General features: G+C 41.7%; 1 protein-coding gene across 3 annotated transcripts in view; it reads left to right on the top strand.

Moving 5' to 3' along the window:
- Positions 1 to 785: 785 nt before the first annotated feature.
- Positions 786 to 10,875, top strand: part of trak1a (trafficking protein, kinesin binding 1a) — a 30,350-nt gene continuing 20,260 nt past the window's right edge. For 2 of the 3 annotated variants that reach the window (XM_083887004.1, XM_083887002.1), the window contains exons 1-2: positions 4,491 to 4,652; positions 7,171 to 7,365. In XM_083887004.1, the coding sequence (XP_083743130.1) occupies positions 4,649 to 4,652; positions 7,171 to 7,365 (199 nt within the window). In that variant the 5' untranslated portion in view covers positions 4,491 to 4,648. Of the gene's footprint in view, positions 851 to 4,490; positions 4,653 to 7,170; positions 7,366 to 10,875 lie in introns of those variants that run through there. The other variant, XM_083887003.1, reaches the window with a different exon arrangement.

The raw sequence follows: 10,875 nt of genomic DNA, 5'->3' as shown, positions 1-10,875 counted from the left end.
TGATTTAAGATGTTATTGCTGACATTAAACTGTTGCCATTTTTAAATCCCTATTAAAAACTCCCCTGCTTTTGAAGGTTTAATGTGTGGGAATTAGTGACATCTGTTGGTGAGACTGCAGATTATGACAATTCACATAGGATGACTTATCTTGGTGGTTTAATAAGCTGATGCATCAAAGTGCAAAACGCACATCCTGGCTGGTTTGTCCATATGTACTTGAAGCCACTACAAATAAATGACTCGATTTCCATTTCTGTTTTAAATGTTATACGTTTGACCTTGAACGTGTTGTTCTTTTTTTGTTCTGTGTTATGTTGAGTTTGGTTTATAAACTAATTTGTATACCATACACCATGAATCATGTTCAGATTGTACTAGATGCGTGTCATTTAAAGTCATTGATAGAAAATGGTTGTTTAACTGCGTTTTATTTTGGTTTTGTTCCCATAGGTATGCTTTGAAAAACTGCATTGTTCTGGTTCTGCACTTGCTCCCTCTTGTCTTGTACCGGTGAGACGCTGAGCAGTCTGGTCCACTTCAGTCCAGTGATGCACCACAAGAGACGCTAGTATCGCCCCCATCCTTGCTTTGGCAAGTCCAAAGTTTGTTCATGGCTGGTCCTGCCTTACATCAGTAACCACTCCGTGCCAAGCTGGACCCCAAGACTCCACCTCCCTACACCTGTTCCTGCTCCACTGCCCCGTCCCCTGAACAGTCTTTGGACCACATACACGTATCTCAGCTGCACAACTCAGGGCTGGGATTGGGAGGTGAGGTGGAGGAGTATGTCAGTTCGTCGACACTCCAGGAGTTCACAGCCACCTGCAGAGATGCAGAGACCATTACTGGTAATGTTGTGCATGCATATCTTATGTACATTTGTGTTGAATCAGCACTCACAGAATAAATATAAATCAACTGTCAATTTTTTTTTAGCTCCACCACTATAGCAGTGATCAACTACAGAGTGTAAACAATAATACATTTTCAACAGCAACACCAAGTAATGTGTATTTTGTAATGTTTTCGACTAAGCTAAGAGTATCGTTGTTTGTGTCTGAGCCATGTGAAACTATGAGAAACTCTCCCTCTCTGTGACCCTCTGTCTTGTGTCACATCCTGTCAGTAGAGCAGCTCTATGTGGACTGCAGCTCTTTGTCTAAGACAGTCGTGGAAAGACAGAAGAGCTCCCTGGTGTCTGTCAACTCTCTTTCCCCCTCGTGTCCCCTCCTGTTTTTCTCTCCACTCATTCGCCTCTTCTGTGGAGCAGTGGTCGGTCTCCAGTGGTCAGAGCTGTGGCTAAATATGTCCCAGATGCCTTTGATGTATTGTCAAATGAAAGATGATTGAGTATTGATGCTTATTTTTAATCATAACGTCTACTAGATATTCAATGTATTTGTTTGTCCTTGGTGTTTTATGGTAGTTGGCATGTGTAATGTTATATTACTGCCTTCTTATTCTTTGGCTGCCGCTTACTGTAATTAAACAACTTGATTTATAATGCTGATTAGTTATTGGTCTCAATTGTTAGTTTGAGGTTTTTGTCCAGGAGAAAATGGTGTCAATTTTGTAAATTATTTCCTTTTTTTAGAGGAAAATAGATGATAAATTATGGTACTTAAGAGTTGACACAAGCTATTTGTAGGTGCCTGCTCTCAATTTAAGATTTGAGAATCTGCCAACGTTGCTGGTCAAATTAGAGAACTTTCTGGACTGCCAGGTCCATTTTTATACACAGTCTATGCTACGTACTTACCACAAATCATTTCAGAATGGTGAGGCTTGTTTGTTTCTCGGTTATTTTAGGCTATGACACTTCTTCGGTAGAAACAGTTGCTGGATGTTCGATGGGCTTCTAAGTCCTAATGTTCGCTGGCTCAGTGCATTAATGGCTGCGTTTTAATGTATGCCACTATAGCAATGCTTACGTAAGCAGGTGGTGGACAAAGTAAACGGAAGATGGTACTGTACAGTGCATTCATTTAGAATAGTCCTGCAAAGCTGAGTCGGAGCTTATACCCTGCTTTCAAATTTTATGACCATCTGATTGTTGTGTTGCTGTAATTTTGAATGTATTTATTGCTAAATAAGTACCCAGGAGAGAAATAACATTGCATCAACTTGTTTGACTTCAATCTTTGTTGTCTATTTATTTTATGAAAGTATTATTGATCTGCGATGCTTTTTCTTTGATGGTGTCTGTGTTTTAAAACACAGAAGTTTAAATTCTAGATTTCACTCTTGTGTTATCAGCCGCACAAACTCTTAATATAAGGAGACGGTTAAGTGTCATGTTGGTGCAACAGTCATTTGCGTCATAGTTGTATTTTGTAAAATCAAATGTGGCAAAGACATTGTGTGAGAAAGTCTTTCACAAAACAGTAATCCAGGGGCAGGAAAGTTGAGAAAGTGGAGGTCAGTGCTGCCATCTGCTGGTATGATCGGAGCACTACCTGTATGAGCTGTTGTCCAGTCTCTCATCCTCCACTATCTGTCATTGTCTTCTCCTGTTTTAACTCTCCAGATGAATGTTTCCTCAGTGAGGGAGAGCATGTGTGTTTGTGTGTGAGCTAGGGATTAATGAACACAAAGAGGTGAATGGAGCAGCTCATAGCCGTTGGGCAGTTCCTGGGCGTAAGTTTAATTCACCCGTGGTTACCAGCCAACGGTGTTTTAAAGAGTTGAGTTGCTGTGAAATTATGGGATGCTTGGCAGGGGAGGATACTGATCAGGAACAAACAGGCAGGCAGACAGAGAGGAGACAGAGGCAAAGTTATGTAAGTGGGCAGACAAAGTAGAAACCAAACTGCTGAGTGCTGCTTATCTGAGCCGGCGTACACAACCTTTGTGTTGAGCTTGGTTCATATTCATTTCAAGTAATTTGTGGCAGAAACTGGGTTTACTCTGTGTGCATTAAGAAACTCACCTCAGCCTGTCGTTGTAGTTGGTAAGTAGTAATTTTGCAATGGGTTCAGTCTGAATAGTACAGTGTATTCAATCCAATTCTTGTGTGTGTTTTCTCTGTGTTATGGAAGAGCTCCTGAAAGGACGTTACATGTTTACATATCTGATATTTAAGGCCTCATGTCCTGTCATGTCCATGCCCCTTGCTTATTCCCATCATTTGCCTCTGTGTGTACTTCATTGTCACACTCAAACATCCATTGTGTTATTCCTAATAACAGTACTTTACTGAAAACCAACAAATGACCATGTTTTTGTGACCATAGCATGGCTTTGAACTCTTCACCTGTGGCTGCTGTGTTTCCGTGTGGTTAACCATTACAGGGTTAGTAACATTTCAACACCTTGACGCAGCCTTCCTCACTTAGCTCTTGTTAACCATGTTCTCATACTTGGTAGATGAAAGTGCTCAGACAGGCCTGCAGTATCATTACAGCAATAACCAGTACTCCACTGTGTTTTGGTCAAAATACCATAAGGATGAAGCACCACAGCAGTTCAATCACCCTGCCAGAACAGCCCTGTTCAGAACGAAGGGACAGGAAATGACATCAGCCATAGAGGCTACTGTAAGCTAACAGCAGTTAGCATTTGGAAAAGTGATCATTTGCAGGCTCGAGCAGGCACATTGTTGTCATATATAACATGTATCCTCTGACACTGGAAGTTTGTGTAGGACTCTGTGCTGCACTGTGGAGCCAAGAATAGTACTTTTCGCGGACTTCCGGGTTTTTTCGGACACCGTTGCCCTCGCCTGCACTCTCACTTTTTACGGACAAAGCAGAGCTCCACAAGACAACAATTCATCCAGGAATTTATCGCATTGTGACGTCCCAATTGTACTTGACTGGGTCATCTTTTTTCACACTTTGACGATTGATAGGGCCTCCAGAGTCCCAAATATAAGGATTTTAATTATTATAATTTTAATTTTGCATAATATGTCCCCTTTTAAAATCCTTTATACACAGCCTAAGAAAATAATTTTGGTGGTGTTCAGTGCTCACATAGAAAACAGTGTTTTTGGCAGACTTTTTTTATATTGCACTGCACAAGATCTGATCATCACTGTCAGTGCGTTATGTTGGGTTGACTCCCTGCTATCATCTTACATAAGGTCACTGTCTTCATGTTGGAGTTCAACGTAGAGGAAGTGTCGGATCCACGTGAAATGGGAAAACAGAGGGAACAGGCCTGTTGTCGTCCACAGTGTGTTTACCTAACACACTCACACACTCTCTCACATACACGCACACACACACACAGAAGAAAGAGAGAGGAAGTGCTCAGCTGGGTCTGGAGAGAAGAAGAGAGAGGAGGGGGCAGAGGAAGCTATGGGCGGTCTATGTGGATTCCATCATTGGCATGTCAGGCATGACGAACCAGTTTGGCTCCGGACTCTTCGCTTAACTTCATACCCGTTCCCCCCCCCCTCTTTCTCTCTTTCTCTCTTTCTCTCTCTCCCTGTCTTTCTCTCTCTTACTCTCTGTTTCTCGTTCAGCGTGACGTCCGTTTCAAACTTTATGTTTCTCCTCTCCTGTTCCTCATGTTTCTGTCTTCCTATGCTCTTTCTCTCTCGCCTCTCCGTTGGTGATTTCTTGTGACCTTGCCCTTTCCCGGACCAGTGGAAAATGTGATCGCGGGGCAGGAGTGTCTGCGATTGTCAGGCTTCGGGCACCATGAGTGAGTAACAGTACACTGACTGCACGGTTTAGGTTTCTGTGCCTGGTTTTGTGCGAGCATTTGTGTCGGCTCACGACCGGTCTGTCTAACATCTGTTAAGAGATCTCTTGATCTTTGTTTTTCTGCTTAGTGAATCACTCGGTTTCCTCCCTTCCCTTTTTCCTCCCTGGTGTATTTAAGAAAGCCTTAAAGTATAAAGTTTGTTGTTAAGATCTAAATCCTTAACTTGGCCACGAGTATCACTTCTGTATTTGTACAGTGAGTAGACGGTTTGAAACCAACCCTTGTGCTCCTCTTCGCTAAAGTCATTGGGGTCTCAGTGAGTATTATGTGTAGAGCGAGCAAAGGATTTCCTTGATTAGTTTGACCAAACTTTATATGTATCCGTATTTGTCAGTGCTTTTCTGTAGCAAAAGTAATGGCCTGATGTTGAATTTGGACTTTCTGTCCTCGGCACGCGCTGGTGTGTTTTATTGCTCAGACTCCACAGGACAACAGTGTGACAGTGGTCTTCTCTTACATTTGAACTTGAACTTTCTTCCTCTGGCGGCGGCGACGAGCAACTGGTAATGTTAGCATGTGCCTGCAGCTTGAGCGTCTTTGTGAGAGCAGTCAATATTTACGTACGTTTCAATGCAAGACTTGAATTGTAACTTTGCTTGATCACATGACAAGTTTGTCTGAACTGAGCAGTTAACATTTTAAATGCTCTTACCATGTTGTCCTTCAGTACTTCAGTGTTAAGAAAGAACACATTTGGCACATTGGCATTATTTGACAGAGAACAACAGAAAAAAGAAGATACACACTAAATGGATTTAAATAAATATTCACACGAGTCAACAAAACTTTCCAGAGTTTGTTTACTTTGGACATTCCTGGTTAACTTTTTAGCTGCATTCTTTGTATTTGACAGTTAGGACTATCGTGAAACTATCGTTAAACACATGCACGTACACAGTTACTTTTTGCTGTCTCCGTTGACCTTTTGTCAACATAGCACACGTTTGTGCTCTATTATTATCCTCATCCACATCCTATCAGCTCTCATTTTAGGGGCTGAAGTTCAATGGTCATGTTTTTCAGAGTAGCAAAATCCTCCCAGGATCAGGTTTGTGTGAGCTTTTTGATATTCTCGAACTTTTTTCCCTTACTTTAATTTGATTATTCTTGAAGTTTAACAGTATATTTAGCTGCTAATATTACAGGTGTACTTATTTAAAAATGTGCCTTTCTTTATTTACAGTCATTCTGATTTATTAGCTCCATCAAAGAGCTTATTATTTCAGCTGCTTTTGTCTGTGATGGAATTCGCTCGGGATATAGATTATTGACGGAGGAAAATAATTCTAGATTTCTACAAATACAATGGATTGACATTTCATTTGTGTCATCCAAAAAGCAAGTATACTGCTGCATTTGATGGTTCAAAATTAAAGAAACAATGAAATACAGTAACCAGGGTACATAATAAAATTGGCTCAAACGTTTCAGATCTGTTGTTAGTGCATTTGTCTTATGAAATGATCAAATGTATTGTTAGCTGTAGAGGGCATGGCATTAAAATAATCACATTCTTGCTCACACAAACTATTAAAACATTATTTAATTTTTAAGTCATTAAAAAAAGCATTCATCACGTCTAATATTTATATCTGTGTTGAAATGTCACTCACTGACTGTGATTGCTGGTTCCCAGCTGCTCTAACTGTGTGTGTGTGTTTGTGTGTGTCCCTTTTTCAGCACAGTCAGTCATTCAGTCTGGCTTAGCAGTGAGAGACAGCATTGTTTGAGACACATAGATGGACAGATGAGGAAGAGAGTACAATAGATGAGATCCACGGAGACAGGAATAGAGGGAGTGTGTGTTCGTTGTTATTCTCTCTCAGAGCTTCTCTTTTGGACAATAATGTAGAAAAAGTGACTAAAACCTAGATGCACGAACAGAGACAATGAGCTCTGCTCTACCATAGAGTCCACAGTCCAGAGTCTCTTTTAATAGCACACAGACCTGATGTGTGAGCAGAGAGGCGCATAGCTCAAAGCTTAGGTAAGATTGTTCAGTTTTTTCCACAGCAGCACAGAAATGCGACTCTATGGTTGACTTGAATTTGAAGTAGAAGCTTGCTGTCTTTGTTTGCAGACTATTTTATTGGCCATGGCTTGTGATGACTTAAGTGCAAGGGGGTAGAACACTTTTTATTGTCCCTGTATGAGAGTGTTTGAACTGTATGTTTTATTTGTGTTGCATTTTTACGGTTACGTTTAATGCCTCTCCACAAGCGAGCTTTGATTTTAATTAGTTGACGAGGCAAATGCACAGGAACATGAGCCCTCGTGTGTCTCCATAGTGCCACAGTTGGACACTAGAGGGCATCCTATGTTTTCCTTTCAAGTGAACAGCTGATGTGTCGTTTGCTTTACATTGTTGAAATTATCAGAAGTGACACTGAAGTTGTACCCATCACCGAACCTCACTCCCTGCACTATTTTGTGTCTTGTCTTCCTGTCTCTACAGATGTGTGTAACAGTACTGATTTGCCAGAGCTTGAGATTATCAGTTTATTGGAGGAGCAGCTGCCAGTCTACAAGCTGAGAGCCGACACCATCTTCGGCTATGAGCAAGATGACTGGCTGCACACGCCACTGGTGGATCCTGACTCTGCCCTCGACCTGACCACTGAACAGATAGAGGAGACCCTCAAATACTTCTGTAAGTTGAACATTAAACTGAAGTCACACACACACACATACATTCATCCTTTGGGCAACCATTATTAGACAGGATTTAAGGTTCATACTGACCTTGAGTGAGCAGGAATCAGAGGTGGAAAAGGAGGGAAAGAGATGACCATCTGTCGAACACAGCATGGGTGTGATAGGTAGTCATGATTGCCACAAATAAATCAGATGGGTCTTACTCTCTGTATCTCTCTAATCAGACCTCTGTTGTGTTTATATCAAATAATATAGCAAATAAGCACATGTTGAAGGCTCACATGCGCACACTGCAAAGCAAAGGAAAACCTAAAGTGTTTTTTTTCTCACCATAAATAATTTAGTTCCAACTCGTGTCCGTTTGGAGGGTGACTCAGGGTAGAACAGGTTTTAAAATAGATCAAGTGTCTTTATAAATAGGCCTAATGTAGAACTGTGACTGCACCATGATGCCTCACACTGACACAGACACCTTGGTCTTGACATTGATCTTAGCCAGCCAGCCCTGGGACAATGACATGGCCAGGTACATAAGAACCAAATCAAGCCCGCTTAGTTAGCACGACCACATTCATGAAAATAGCGCGTCTCCTCTGCCTGAAATGACGCGATATACGTCTTCGCCGACTCCAGCGCATCAGCTGATTGTTCTCCAGACGCAGCCGCGACTCATTCTCAAATTGGATATTTTGCCAAGAATGGCCAATACAGAGAATGTAATAAACGAAGATCAGAGCAAGTAGCAATGTGCAAACGTGTTGCTCCATAGTGAGTCAAAATTGGCGCTTTTCTACTGGAAGATATAACACATTGATGAAACGTCAATCGTGCCAATTTTGGTTCGTTTGCTGGTGTGAAAGCGGACCACACTGGAGTCATATGTTACATAATAACAATTGTATTGCCTGGTGCGGATCAAATAATCGAACTAGTGGTGTGAAAGCGCCCTTAGTCATATTAATTTCAGGAAAAAATACCACTCATCCACAGGCTTTGAATTTGTGGTTTTACACCTCACCCAAGTGGTTTTTAATTTATATAAGTAGCCTGCTGGTTGAGGACAATTAAGAAGGTATGATGGAGGCTGCCAGACTATAGGAGGCAATCATGTTTTGTTGACATCCATCTCATAGAGGAGATTTGTTGCCCATTCACCAGAAAACTTGCCAGTGTAACATTGTGAGAATGTGGTCTCTGCTTGTTTGGCACCCAAACCTCCTCGAAGGCTATGTGGACTGAATTTTTAGAAGCATTTTTGCTTGCATGACATCAGTGTTTTTATATCACTGGGACTGCACCCCTGCAAGATGCAGTTATAATGCACTCTTGAAATACGTTTTTGTTGTTTTTACCTTTTTTGGAATTATGAAGTGTTCTGCAAGTCACTTGGAAAAGAAAAGATTGGATTCGAGTTTATCGTTATAATTCCATAGCACCTGGAAACATACACAGAAAGATTTATTAATCAAAAACATCCTCCTTTTATTATACAAAGAATACATTATCATGCAGTAATGGCATAATCTGCAGTATCATGTATTTTGCATTTTGCTTTTGCCCTGATGAAACCCCCTGCTCTGTTTGCTCTGCACTGGTCATGTGTGTATTTCATCACTCCTCATCCAAAAACAACCAATCACTGGGTGCCATTGTGTTCATTCATTTTGGGTTAGCAACGTCACTTCTGCCAACGTTACACTTGTTCCTGCTAGCCCACCCTCTACATGCTGCTGAGCCTCAGTCCTTGGAGTGTGAGCCTGTTACTATAGCAACGCCACAGAAGGACAAAGTAGAGGAGAGGAGGGAGAGATGCTGGCATGTGAATGGTGGGTGTGAAGGAGCTGGGGATATGCTCCAACTGATTGGCTCGAAATCGTTCTCTAACTCCACCCACCCCCCTGTGTCATGGCTATCATCACTTCTGCTGCAAAACTCGTGACTTCTGATGCTGCTGCTGCTGCTGCTCACGCTCTGTATCTCTGTGTTGAGTCATTGCCCAACCTATCCATATGTAGCGGGAGTGCTGTCACTGAGCAAGCAGTGTTACAAAAGAGAAGACCACTGTTCTGAAATGACATCTGAGGACACCATGACAGGAGCACAGGAATGTAAACATGAATGGAACGTGAAGCTCTAAATGGATGAGAACATGGACAGTGGATGGAATCGGACACATTTGCTGAATCTTGTGGAGTGACTGAGGTGAACGCATGGATAGAAGAAATATGACAGAAATCCTGGGCAACTAATAACCATAAAGAGTCGCCCCTTTTGTTTGGATGACAACTGATGAAGCAAGTAACAGTAATGAGGGATGACGGGCAACGATGGCACCAGCAACACAACAAATATGGAGCATCACATGCTGATAGTTTGCTGTTATTGAGAGAGGGACGGAAAGGGCATATGAGGAGCTTGGGTAGATGCTCATCGACAATGACCCTGGGCCATCTGGCAACTGCCAAGCATGCTGGGATAGCAGAACTTGGCACCGACTAGTTGACCAGTGGACGAAAAAATGCTACAGCTAAGTATGCTGGGACATCAGAGACTATACAGCTGTGTGCCGGAGCAGTGAGGATGAAGAGACAAGGCCAGAGGTTTGTCAAGGCAGACTACTATGAACTGGACTGGTACTATGAAGAGTGTACTGATGGTAAGACTACAGTCTGGTACAGTTGTATGCATTGATTTGTGGCATTTGAAGAGTTGGAGGACTTAGTGCTATTGGATATGTACAAGTGCTGGAAACAAGGAAGTCTCAATTGCTGCAGAATGAAATACATCATGACAAGACGAGAGCTGTTTACCTTTATGCATCAGATCCAAATCTCAACATTTAAACTCTGAATAAACACAGTGTAGCAGATTCATTTGGAACACTGTTGATCTTATTTGAGTAAACTGGGACTGTTCTTTTAACTAGAACGCCTGCTTTATGGGTGCCATAAATATTCAGTCACGATATGATAAGGTGATTCATGACCACTGACCTGATTTTTGTCCTCCGATGACACATATGTTGGTGTGAAGGAAAGTAAGGCTGTATGCTTTGGGTAAAATATCTCACATATTCCAGTTGCGATTCGATTTGTAATCTAAAGATGTTTAAGTTAATCTTCAGTTCAGTATTTACAGATATTTAAGCAATATGGAGCATTGCCACATGAGATGCTGTCAAAATGTTACCTACTGTACTCGAATGCAAAGATAAGAACCTTAAATAACCTTCAAAATGTATTGCACATATTTAAACGACAGTGGGTGTTGTGACAGGTGCTCTCTGGCTGTGACTCAGTGTGGCTTCCACCAATAACACCATGGAGTAGTTAATATGACTCTCTGTGGGTGTATGTGTGCAACGTGAGGCTAGGCTTTGTGGTTCCTGTCTGGTGAATCAGGACTTGTGTAGAGACACCTGCTGATTGTACTGATAATAGTGAAGATGGAGGCAGCAAATCTTTTTTTGTGAGCAGACTTGTAAAAGTAATTTGATTGGGATTTG

This window comes from Microchirus variegatus, assembly GCF_963457635.1.
Source record: "Microchirus variegatus genome assembly, chromosome: 1".
Lineage (NCBI taxonomy): Eukaryota > Metazoa > Chordata > Actinopteri > Pleuronectiformes > Soleidae > Microchirus > Microchirus variegatus.
The sequence above is the reverse complement of the archived record's forward strand: the minus strand, read 5'-3'. Positions and strand labels throughout refer to the sequence as shown.